Below are 13123 nucleotides of genomic sequence, written 5' to 3' on the forward strand. Positions count from 1 at the left end.
GTTAGTCCTACGGGCAGTTGTGGATCTGAGCAACCGGGGGTTGCCTGGAAGGCTCCGCCCCCCCGGGGCATGAGCAAGGGAGTGGACTGGCGGTCCACCAGTGGGAGGGGTCGCCCCTCCCCCAAATCTGACTGACACCGATTGGATTGGCCACGGTGTCATTTGGCTCATTGGGTGGCAGGCGGTGAGGGGCTGTCTGCCTTGGGATCGCCCGTAAGCTTAGTGACCACACCGTCATCCGCTTCAGTCAACACGCATACACAGACGTCACCCAAAGATTACACTGACACTTATTTGTGGGTGAAGAACTGCTGCAGGTTTATTTCATACAACACAGTATGATAATAAAATTGGGTTATCTTACGGGCGATCCAGGGCAGGCAGCCCCTTGCTGCTCCGCCCGCCTGGTGAGCCAGCACACACGGTGGGTCGATGCCCGGCAGTGTGGCACATAATTATTTACAGATCATCCACTGGGTCACGTGATCTGTCTCCTACTCCCGCCCCTTCCGACAGGGGCGGAGCGTGTTGTGGCACACCCCTGGTTGGTCAGGCCCCCCAACCGCCCGAAGGACTAACGGGGCGCCGTCGCGGTCTTCCCAGAACCCCCTTCGGCTCCTGGACCTCGGCTCGGGCACCCTTACTGTGCCGGACAGGGGTACCCTTACTGTACCGCCTGTCGCAGAGGTACCCTTACTGTACCCGTCTGCATCCAGATCGCCCTGTAACTCCGCCTGCAACGCAAAAGAAAACATTAAAACATTCCAATAACGCGCTGTGCCTGACACGTGGGGTAAGTGGAAAGGGTGGGAAAACGCGTGTCCAGGCTGGAGCGGCGCGCAGGAAACAGAGGAGGAACTGGGCGAGAGGGCCTCCTAAGTAGGGGGGGCAAGCCGCGCCCCCCGCCCCCAATGGCCCGCCTCCAGCTCCAAACTATAGGGGGTCATACCTTAGTGGGCGTAGGCCTCGCGCGCGAGGCAGCAAGAGGGAAGGCTCCGACGGGCGGCCACTAAAATGCTGCCCTGCTGATGTCCCACTGCTTGGGACGCGGGCAGCGGCATAGTGACCACACCGTCATCCGCTTCAGTCAACACGCATACACAGACGTCACCCAAAGATTACACTGACACTTATTTGTGGGTGAAGAACTGCTGCAGGTTTATTTCATACAACACAGTATGATAATAAAATTGGGTTATCTTACGGGCGATCCAGGGCAGGCAGCCCCTTGCTGCTCCGCCCGCCTGGTGAGCCAGCACACACGGTGGGTCGATGCCCGGCAGTGTGGCACATAATTATTTACAGATCATCCACTGGGTCACGTGATCTGTCTCCTACTCCCGCCCCTTCCGACAGGGGCGGAGCGTGTTGTGGCACACCCCCGGTTGGTCAGGCCCCCCAACCGCCCGAAGGACTAACGGGGCGCCGTCGCGGTCTTCCCAGAACCCCCTTCGGCTCCTGGACCTCGGCTCGGGCACCCTTACTGTGCCGGACAGGGGTACCCTTACTGTACCGCCTGTCGCAGAGGTACCCTTACTGTACCCGTCTGCATCCAGATCGCCCTGTAACTCCGCCACAGCTCTGGGGAGGCTACCGTCGCTGCCAGAGCCCCCCTTCCTCCCTTCGCTGTTACAGGTGCCCACCCTGCGAGCCAGCTTTTAGTGGGCTAAATTATGGGTCCTGTTCTGCAACCAGTAAATGACGGCATTAATTTGCAACATTACTCCGGAGCCCAGGGCAGACTACCAAGGATGTCTTTGGGCCCCACTGCCGTTCAGCTTAGACGTTACTGGTGTTCCTAACTTTCTTAGCGATGCCACTGCAGATCATCCTAACGTAATTATGGGAAGATCTAGCACCTACATGTGGAGCCAGAACTGAACCATAGCTGAATTCGTCAGTCCATCGATTCCCTTCACATCCTAGCACGAAGAAGGTTTTACTTTCCACCTTGTCTACAAAGGTGATGTATAGATAGCGTCATGGTTCCTGAATTGCTGCTGCTGCTGCTGCGAGGGGTGCATGATTTCTCAGCAGGACAAAACATTTTAACGTAACTGCTAAATGGACGGCTTTTATCATGACCCGGATAAAGCCAATGTGACTGACTGAGCTGCCGAAGAATACATCTCTCAGCTCGAGGACTAAATTTGTGAACGTTTCCCACCTCCCTGCCTCCAAGGAGAGGCTGAGCGAGAAGAGCAACCTAAATCTGTTTCTACAGGCAGGAAAATATGGCGTGGGTAACAGGCATTGGCGAAATAGGCGCTTATGGACCTGCAATCCTATTAAGATATTTCAATTGGCCAAATTAGGTGCCTTCCTGGCTTGGAATTGTGTTCCCAACAGCTGCAGCACAATAAGCAGGGTGAAGGTAACGTGTGAGTTAACCACTTTACCTACGTATATAAACACAAGCTGACATCACAGGTATCTCAATTTTCTTCCTTTCACATCTTATTATCCTACTGTTTACTACAAACTGACCCATATCTTAGCAACATCTCCTCGTTATAGCCTTTTTACTTGCAAATTAAGTTACATTAAATTTGACGATCGAGTCTTATACTAGTCCTGCTGTTATCCCAATCGTTTCTTACTCTCCACTGGGACAGCGTAACCAATTCCTTGCTTGTTGAATAGAAGGTAGCTTTTGGACTTTATTGCTGCTGAAAGGAGTTAATAGGTTTGCCTACAGTCCTTGTTATACCGGTGTTGCTGTGCTATAGGTAATTCATTGCCCCGACATCGTGGCTTGAAAATGAAACGTCTTATTTTATCAAATAATAAGTTGTGAGCCACAGTGATGATTTCGTTCATATCTTCATGGTTGGCAGTGTCTCTTTCTTGCCAATACCTGGGTCACGTCCGCCTTAAATGACGACAATACATCTGGCTTTTCCGCTAGCCTTGCCCATTAACCTGTCAAATGACTGTGGAGAGCAGCACATCTCTGGTCATGCTCATTTCAGAAGGTGTTAAGCCCTTTCCATTACTAGAGAGTTTAAGTGCAAAATTCAAGAGGTATGGTCGCTCTCTGCTCTCTCAATCATTACCATGTAGCTGAGGGCATGCCATTCACGGGAGTCTGGTTGAAGTAGGCACAGGTCATTGACACTCTCCCACGTGCAGTGCTGTGAACCGTTTGAAGTAGTTCATCAGATTCAGCCAGCCACCCCCTAGGTGGAGGCTTGCACTCCCAAACTTCTGCTCGTGTAGAAACCCGGCCACACCTCCAGTTCAGTGAGATTTAGTAGTTCACGACACTGACAACCCCAACGCAGGTAGAATAAAGAGTTATCCAGCCCTCCTTACTTCCTTTCCCAGTTCGACACAGGTCGAAGAAGAATGCCCCTTCCAGAAAGGTCATGGCCTTAACCCTGAAGCCTATCCATACTGCATTCTACCGGAAATCTACAGCATTGCTTTGTAAAGCTTTTTCTGGTTCCACAATTATTTTGTGGTCGATATGCTCTCCCTCAGTTTGAACAGAATCTTAGCTAATCGTACGCCTGCCTAATTCCCAGGGCTGTCTGGCTTAATGCTTTTCCGCCTGGAATTGCCCCATCAAATGTGGCCTTGCACTGAAACTTAACTTGGTTGTCTCAACTTTTTTTTTTTTTTTTTGCATAATTTGAACCAATATTTGTAGCAATCAATCCGTTTTAATACGTGAATTGGCTCGGCACCTCCTTCCCCAATTCAAAACCTAATGCTAACCACAACAATCGGGAACATATGTGCAAAGTCTTTTAAGAGGCACTGAAAATTTTACCGTTTGTGTACTGATCGTTATATAATGTTGGTATTTGATGTTATCGACTGCTACAACTTGCACTGCAATTTAGAATTGCTTCTGTTAAACGATGTAACCTTATCTCACCTTTAACCATAACTATCCGTCCAACATATCGTTAAACTTGTTGACTTCCATTCAATTAATTTCAAAATAATGTAAATTCTTTTTTCGTTATTTGTTTATTCCAACAGTACGGCTTGCTGTCACCTTGTGAAACATCCTGTGTGGTTACACAGCTCTGTTTTCGAATCTCTCAGTTTGTGCAACAAACACATTATGTTCTGCTCCTAAAAGATTATGAAAACCAATCCAACATTTGTTATGTTATACCAAATTTGATGGGCCCCGTACCAAATTAGTTCCCTGGCGCTACTCTGAAACCGGTTAGGGTGGTATGTTACTCATGTACCTGTCTAACTAGCCATGTTTTAAAGACTTTGCGGGAAGTCATGAGGTCTGTGCGGGAACTAATCTCTGGAGGTGGGGAGTTCCAATATAAGTGACCTGGTGCGCTAAACCTTGTTCCACCAAAGAGTGTCCCTGTAGAGGATCCCTGGGGAAGCCACATGTAGTTTTATTCTTGTGGGTCGTGCCGTGGCCAAGGTGAACATTTCACGTCAACACATTAACATCGTTGAATGTATAAGTTAGAGCAATATTGGTGGATTACCTAACAAATTGACTTTCTAGATTTTGCACCATGACCCCTTGATGTGCCATTGGCTTGCCTATTTGGCGATGTCCTTTTCGCAGTAGTAAAACTCTCAGATATCATTCACCCCAACACAGTGCATCTCATGAGTGACACCAAATATTTACCGCTCCCCGTGCTTACAAAATTGGACCCTATCCTTGGTTCCCAGGACACAATGCACTGGAATGTCATCTGGCCCTGGTGCCTATCCAACAACCGTGTATTTCCAATCCAACCTTTACCAATCTTTGACCACATGTGAATAACTTAATCACAATCAGCCTGGGCCTACTTCCCTAGTCAAATGGCGAGTGGGCCGCAAAAGAGTACATTAGAAATATAAAGCCATGCATTTTCAACATGAAGCCAGGAACCAAAGGAAAGCTTGGGGACAATAGTGTGAATAGTGATGGTGGCCTCTGGGAAAAAACTAATCTGCAGGGCTACCCAGCTTGCCCAGGCACTGACTATGGCATTCAGCCCCGTGGACAACCTGGTCGCTCCGCCCTCACTAGCATTAATCTAACGCACATTGTGAGTTACCTATCTATTCTACAAATGTAACGTGTATGTAGATGCCAAGGCATTGAAACGCTACGCATGAGCCCAGGTACATTACATATTCATCGCAGCCATTGCGTCCCTATATTTACTACAAAAAAGGGGGGGCACTACCTCCAACAAGCCCAATTATTGGCTGATCCCCAATCTGCGGATAAGTAAACAATGCACAGGAAACCAGTGCGCCATGGGCCCGAAGGCCTAGGAGCGCTTGACATATCGCCGCATTTGCACTTACACTCATAGGCGAGGAGGAATATAATTGCCCCCAACAATCATTCGCCCCACATAGTTACAACATAACAACATCAACACACTCCGCTGCGCATTGTGCTTGTTGTGGGTGGAATGACTCAAGTGTTGTAGGACTCACGCGGTGAGCGGTGATGCCGACCTGGCGAAAGCGCCCTGTGTAACAATGTTCGTTGCCGCCTCCACCCCAGATTCTCTCACTGTCCCCCTCTACCGTGACCAAGTCTTCATAACCACACTCTCCGATGCACTGAATTCGCTGTTGACTATTAGGGCTTTAAGATCTACATTGCAAGTCACAAAAGGATGCCTCTTTTGAACACAGTAACCTGCTGGCCCATTTGCATCATACGCCCTGCACTCTGCTATCTACTTGTCACACGTTCTTTGCAGCAGGCCTCTTAACACTCTGAACTAACTACCCCGAAGTCAAAAGACCTCTCAAATTGTTGATCTCAGAAGAGGTCTAAATCAATGAAATGTATTTGAATTGAATAGATATGATACACTATACAAATTCCTGGTCTCTCTCCAGGAAGATCACAAACTATCTTGACATTTATGTGTGGCCTGGCGTGAGCGAGACTCGGACAGTTAAAACTTGGCTCTACAAGGGGCCAGCTACCAACTCAAAACCCTCAGTTAAGCGCGGGGGGATGTTCAATGGGACCAAGCTCCCGGATGTCGAACGGCTCTGAGCTCGAACCTGGACTCTCCGATCTAAGGCGGCAGCTCACTCACTGCAATCAACCCAACCTATGGACACGGCAGTCTGGCGTAATTACCTCATTACCCACGCAGAGTCCCGAACGCATCAGTACCTCTTTTGATGAGACTGACTAAGAATCATTTCCCCCATTCTAAGTCTTAGGGATCGGGGAGGACTGGGCAATACGGCGCATGTAGTGACTGCCCTCTACAGCGTCCCTTACTGAAGCTGAGTCATCCCGGTCCTCAGGATACAGTATGCTGAACACGGACATAAACATTCGCCTTATCCCTCCGTGCAACAAAAAGTGTACAAAGAACGGAGAAGCCCTAAGAATGTCAGACATTATCCTAAAATAGATAACATTCTTAAAACCCTTCAGGTGTAGCCAAACCTCCACTGACGATGTGTGCTGCCACATCACGGAGCGCTTTGCTTGGGCGCCGCATTTAACTCGCAGCACGCTGTCACATCTGGGACCTTAAATCAAAAATTTTATTTGCCAATAACAAGGATGCCTCTCTCACAAGCAACCACCCACTGACCCACGTGCACGACACGAGCCCAACTATAATCTACTCGGCACTCATCTCAGCAGGCCCGTGCACAATGCAACCCCTGGCTCCACCATCAACCTTCTAAGCAGCAAACCCCTACATGCTGCCTGTTTATATAGCGCGAATTTGACCAGAAGGTATTGGCCGCTTTACGCCCGCGCCGTATTAAATCTCACATCCCGGCACTAGGAGCTTAGCATCATGCAAGATATATAGCGCGCATTCAGCCGGAAGGCCTTAGAGCGATTTGCCCGATCGCCGTATTTGAAAACCTACGCCACGGCACTGGGGGGGCTCGCATGCTGCATGTTATATTTAGCGCGCCTTCAACCACAAGGTGTTGGAGCGCTTCGCGGGAGCGCCGTATGTAAATCCCCCATCGCGGCACTGGGGGATTGGCATGCTGCATGTTTCGAACGCGCGGAATCGACCAGAAAGGCATCGGCGCGTTTTGCGTGAGCGCCGTGTTAAAAACGCACTTTACAGCACTGGGGGCTGGGCACCACCTCCAATGCTCGAATATCCCGATCGTAAAGAAGGGATTTGCCAACTTATGAAATTTTGACCGCGTTTCCGGGACCCGCTCCCCTCCTCATCCCCCCAGCCACGCGCTCCTGAACACATCGCCCATAGCTTTCCAGCCCTTGTTTCTAACTGGGACATCGATTTTAAAGGCTAATGCTTCTCAGAACAGTTCGCTGCCCCGCAGCGGTCCCTAAAAATCACTCTTCAACCTGCATAAAGGGCTTTAGATTAGATGTTGTGTCCTTATGAGAAAGGCGAAGTTCAGTCAGACGCGCGCGCGCACACAAACACCCTTTCCACCCCCAGCATGTTTAAAACATCATTCTCTTCCAAGCAAGTTGAAGGGTTGCAAGAAGGCGAGTTTCCATTCCGAACTTTGAAATCTTTACAAACATGCTCCATTATTTTTGTGAAGCAGCTTTTATGCATCACGACTCCGAGCACTAGAATCTGAGGAACGTCGCGCGCTTGCAATACGCGCCCCCTCCTCAGCTTACACATGTTGATATTTGGAAACTTATAAGTGTCGCCATATTAGGTAATGCGCTCTAATTCTTCCTATTGTATGCGGATGCCGCAGATGCCGTCTGTGAATGTCTCTCATTAGATCACCCACCGCCTGCACCTCCCGTGATCCGCGGGCGCCCCGGTTGCTTCACAACTATATAGCGCTGTGGTGGCAGGGGGTGGGGGGGTTTGGGGTGTCTTGACGAGCACCGCAACACGTGGCAACCCAGCAGGTATTATAACGCTTAAACGGCTGAAAAGTATTTGCACAATTATATGGCGCGAACTCGACCCGAAGGCAGCGGAGCGCTTCACACGAGCTCCGTATTCACACTACGCGTTCAGGCACGGAGAGACCAAGCGACCCGCCCCAACAGCACACTAAGCAGACGCGACCCCGAGGCTTGAACACTGGCACTCCGCCCCAACGTCGAGAGGCTAGCCGAGGCGCCACATCCCCTCCCCGATTTATCCACGGGACTGACCTTTAAATATTAAAGCGCGACCCGCCGCGTACTAGTCAAAAAAACGTCCGTAACCCCGATCTATGCCCCAAAGGCGGCTACGCTGTCGAAGGGGTATATGCCGAGCCCTGCGCCCCTTCCCCCGGGGAGGTGGTAGGAGCGCTGACGATGCCCGACTCGCGGTCAGCGCTGAAGGCGCAATCATGTGAAACACTAGCTATTGTCACAGACCCTCAATGCAATTGCCAGTGTTGTGCCGCCGAGACCCTTGCTTGTAGACAAGCCTCGAATACCGGTCCCCAAGAAAACGTCGACCGCTATGACTGGCCAGCCACACCATTACTCAGTGCCCGATGCCGAAGTTTCCCGCCTAACACCAACCCCCCTTCGCGCCCCAAAGACTGCACCTTGCGCCCCCTCCACCCGTGGCAATTCCGAGCCACAGGGCCCTCGTCACCTGGTACTGCCCAGGGACAGGGCCGGGGCGGAGTGGTTGCGGCAAGACTCACCAGCGACTCGCAGACGACAAAAGGCCAGACGACGGCGACCGGAGCGACGAGGCGAACGGATCTCGCGTGTCCAGGAGGAGCGCAAAAACGCGTGTCCAGGCTGGAGCGGCGCGCAGGAAACAGAGGAGGAACTGGGCGAGAGGGCCTCCTAAGTAGGGGGGGCAAGCCGCGCCCCCCGCCCCCAATGGCCCGCCTCCAGCTCCAAACTATAGGGGGTCATACCTTAGTGGGCGTAGGCCTCGCGCGCGAGGCAGCAAGGGGGAAGGCTCCGACAGGCGGCCACTAAAATGCTGCCCTGCTGATGTCCCACTGCTTGGGACGCGGGCAGCGGCAAACCCACCAATCTTGGCATTGTGCAATGCTAATAAACCTGCAGCAATTTTCTCCACAAAGAAGGTGTCTTGTCTGGTTATTTCGCTGAGAGATTGCTGTATGGGGGGGATGGTGAGTGTTGCCGATATTGGCACTATATGAAGCAGCCACTGGGAACAGAAATAACAGACAGCGCTCGCCAACGTTGAAAGCAGGTGAGTGTTAGTATGTGTGCGGCAACAAACTCTGTGTCAATTCAATTACTTCCTACTGAGTACTAACTATTCACCACAGGGACACTGGGGGGCTCATCACACGGGCACATGGTGCACGCTCCACCCCCCCAACCCTTTCACCACTCTTAAAACAAAGACATACGACCAGTTTACAGAACTTTTCAAGATAGTCACTGGTAACCTTGCGCTGTCCTGGTAATTCCGGTATACCTGGTTTCCCTAGATCACTAGCACGCCACACATGGATGCAGTACCTCTGATGAGCGCGTTTCAGCACTTCTCAGAGTTTGCTTTAATGAGTTCCGGCACTTCCACCTTTGCACTGCACATGCTTGTGAATTGGGCTTTTTCCAAACCCCATGATTGTTCATTTGATTCGTACATTATTCTAGCTTTTTGTTATGCTATATGTCTCCGCTCGTACAATGCTGATTAGTACATGACTGGTGAAGCTTACTTTTGTGTACACGTGTTTTAATTCTGGTACTGGAAAACATGAATACATCTAATGACATTCTATTGTACCGTGGTCCGTCTCCTCGTACGGTGTAACACTGATAGCAAGAGCTACAAAACAAAATGAAAAAAATGCTTGTATCGCGGGTAACCAGTCAAAATAATCTGTAAATATATCTGTATCGTTTTGTTCTGCACAGTAACACGTGTTATAGACACACTAGGAGGCATACGATCGAGAAGTTCACTTTACCTTGTGGTAAAAATTGGACTTAGTTTTAATTAAAGCACCTGCTGATCGAAACGTTGCTGTGCTGTGAGATAGGCTTTCCTAGATAGTCGGTTCCGGCGCGAGCTCCACTGCTTTCTCAGACCTGCGCCCCACACTGCACAGAGCCACGCCTGTGAATCAACCCTGAGCCGGAGACCTGACTCGGCGTTACAATAGCAACAAAAGAACACAAGACCGGGGCGGAGTCAGCACTTTAGAACGAGCACAGATTGGCCACTTTGGAGTTTGCGGAGGAAAGGAACATTCCTCTCTTGCGAGGTCCTAGAGCCTGTCCGCTTTGGCGCACTTTCCAGCTGGAACAACATATTTCAAGTGGTCTATACATACTTTAATTTACATTTTCAAAATCTTTCCTAGCGAACACGCTGTACCATCTTCCACTGCACTCTGATAAACGAGGCCTGCGTTCTATCATGCATTGATAATCAGAAACGTATATATATTATTATATTTTATTTCTTTTAGAAAGTCTTCAATGTTAGAACGGGTAGCGCTGGTTTTGTATTTCTTTTTAGGGGGCGTTGTCCTTGTTTTTCTTGCAGGGCCTGGCAACACTGTTGCTACATTTTAGTCCCTCCTCTACCTCTCTGACTCACGGGTTTACTAGTACAACTAGCAGCAGAGCTTGTACCGGAGTTTTCATGCTGAAGTGTACAGGATACTGAAAGGAGAACACACCCCTCCAGCTGACAGACTGCAGATCCCGGCAGCGTGCACTAACAGATGTCTCTCTACAGGAACGCGGTGTGGTTCGTCAAAGGTCTCCGTGAATACACAAAGTAAGCGGGAAATAAATATTTTTAAATTGACATTGCTTCCGTGCCATAGGGATGTCTCTGGTGCTGCAATTGATTGAGTTTGTATATAGGGGAGCAGGCAATCAATAGTGTAACCATACTGCATTGTTTTTCATCTCCTATCTATTATTATGAGCCCTGTTTTACGTTATTGAGCTGTCTCCGCAGGGTGCATGCACCCCAGGGAGCGGCCCCTGCCCTGTGCATCATGTTATGCAATGTGACGAGGCTGCTTTCATAACTGCGCCTCTCTGACCCTTCGACTGCAAGTCGGAAGCACCAATAAATGTTATAGTGCAGAGCGTAGTTTCTAGGAAATATTTTCAAACTATGTATTCCCTGTTGCTACTTTTAAAAGTAATGCTTACAATTCCACTATTGACACTAAAATAAAAAACTAGAAGTACGAGTAGTTAAAGGTGTAAGATTGGCGCTATAACACATAGCCTATACATAACTGCCCCTGAACCTACCTAGCCCTTTACAAAGGCAAACAGTCTCAGGGAGGTTGCAAAAGAGACACACATGAACGACGGAATGCAGAGCAAATCAAATGGAGAGGATGTAACCTAACGGCCAGAGCGGTCGATTTCGAAGTTGGGGAACCGGGTTCGAGTCTCGTCTACTACGCTCAACATCACTTAATCTCCCAGTGCCTAACAAATATGAATGTGTCCATCTGGAACTAAACTGGTGCTCATGTAAAGCCCTCTGATACCCGATGTCTCAGGTCTAGTTCACGATATATAAAACACTTAAAATGTTTTTGTTTTTTTTAAATCACAACCATTCCAGAGATCAGTCAAATGCATTGTTCACCAAGCAATCCATCGCCGATTTCAACAAATTCTGTCCCAAATTATCACCAATTAAGCCCAAATCATGAATTCTATAGTTGTTCAAAAAAGTGTGCAGTGCCGCTGATGAAGCTGTGTTTTCTATTTGTGTGGTAATGGCTTGCGTAGTTCCGTCATACATCCAGACTACATATGTCTTTATAAAAAATTGAAGTTTAGGTGTCACTTGCATGGTTTAGCACACAGTACAGCTATAAGGATACCTTGCACTTATTAGATTACTTAATTTTGAACAAAGCTGAAAGGCTTAGGTGGAAGATCATAGACCTGGGAGCTTTCTTACAAAGTTGGTTCATAGTACTTTGTGCCCTGTAATAGTACAAAAAGCTTTATCATCAGTCAGCACTATGTGTTCTTATCACCCCTGAGGAATTAAATATAACTGCATGCATTTTTTAATTAAATAACCCGAATAAGGCAAGACCCCTCTACAATAGGTAGGCTTAATACAGACTGCAGAGAAAAATTCACTAAGAAGTTAAGAAACACATTGAAAATCTTGAGGAGATTGACCAAGGGAGAGGGAAACTCAAGTGAGCCAGGACTCCATGGGAGGCCATAAAAAGGGATAATAACTGTGAAGATTTAGAGACTGCATGTCAAAATATTGACTCAGAAGGTTTTCTGAGAATTAAGGATAGTGCAATTCAGGGACTGCAATCATAATGGATTATAAGGAAGGAAACACTACATATGACTATATTAAGGTTCTTATTGAAGAAGTTATGATCCCAATTGGTGAGGAGTAGTAGAGGAAGTCATTTTACCTATTTGGAAGTCCACAACTAATGAATATCTGATGCAGACGGAATCCCTGTCAAACTAAGTACACTGTAGAAATGTGGACCACTTTGTTAGCTAGGATAGTGAATGTGGATTGCAAAGGAACATATCTGATAGAGACATCTAGCTGCAGATTCCTTACATTTGAACTCCCAGGCTTCAAACTGGATCTGGAATATTTTTCTTAGCTGTACCCTTGCATGCCGGCAGGTGGCATCGGTCGAGTCCGCATGACGTCGGCGGCAGCATGTTCATCGTCGTCGCATCGTCAATATAACCGCCACTCTGGCACACTGACATCAGGTTTTTTTTTCCACGCCAGCCAGCGCAGATCCGTCGAGGGGAGAGCTTAGCCCTTGTCATTTTTTGACCGACTTTTTGTTGACTCCTTTTGGTGTTCGAGGGATGTTTAGTAAGAAGACCTCAGGGTTCAAGCCATGCGGCGACGGTCACCATGCCATGTCAGTCACGGACCCCCACTTAGTCTGTCTCTGGTGCCTGGAGCATGACCAGGACACAGTCATGCTCCGATTGCCAGGCGGTGGCGCCGAATGCTTTGAGGGAGCAGTCCCTAAAGCTGATCGCGGCCCTGTGTCCAGCACCACAGAGGCCGCCTTGCAGATCCTGGTCGAATTCTCAGTCGAGAGGAAGGTCCGAGCACCGCTCAGGTGAATCGAAGTCCTTTTCATCGAAGTCAGGTAAGAGGCGCCACAAAATGCACAAGAAGTCGCAGCGTGCTTTGACTGCACCTCGTCTGTCACAATACGAGTTGGAGGAACCTCTACTTTTGAGGCCCGCTCCGCGGAGTGGGTG

General features: G+C 48.9%; 2 protein-coding genes across 5 annotated transcripts in view; one reads left to right on the forward strand and one right to left on the reverse strand.

Annotated features, from left to right (window-relative positions):
* The window catches only part of LOC146802202 (serine/threonine-protein kinase Nek3-like), a 143179-nt gene extending 133165 nt beyond the window's left edge, over nucleotides 1-10014 (reverse strand). For 2 of the 3 annotated variants that reach the window (XM_085621791.1, XM_085621789.1), the window contains exon 1: nucleotides 9835-10014. The gene's annotated coding sequence lies outside the window, so the exon portion shown is untranslated. The remainder of the gene's footprint in view (nucleotides 1-9834) is intronic. The other variant, XM_085621790.1, reaches the window with a different exon arrangement.
* A 436-nt stretch (nucleotides 10015-10450) lies between these two features.
* DHRS12 (dehydrogenase/reductase 12) overlaps nucleotides 10451-13123 on the forward strand; it is a 75411-nt gene continuing 72738 nt past the window's right edge. Inside the window, exon 1 of one of the 2 annotated variants that reach the window (XM_085621795.1) lies at nucleotides 10451-10652. In XM_085621795.1, the coding sequence (XP_085477921.1) occupies nucleotides 10597-10652 (56 nt within the window). In that variant the 5' untranslated portion in view covers nucleotides 10451-10596. The remainder of the gene's footprint in view (nucleotides 10653-13123) is intronic. The other variant, XR_014967718.1, reaches the window with a different exon arrangement.

Source organism: Triturus cristatus, chromosome 8 (genome assembly GCF_964204655.1).
Source record: "Triturus cristatus chromosome 8, aTriCri1.1, whole genome shotgun sequence".
In the NCBI taxonomy this organism is placed as follows: domain Eukaryota; kingdom Metazoa; phylum Chordata; class Amphibia; order Caudata; family Salamandridae; genus Triturus; species Triturus cristatus.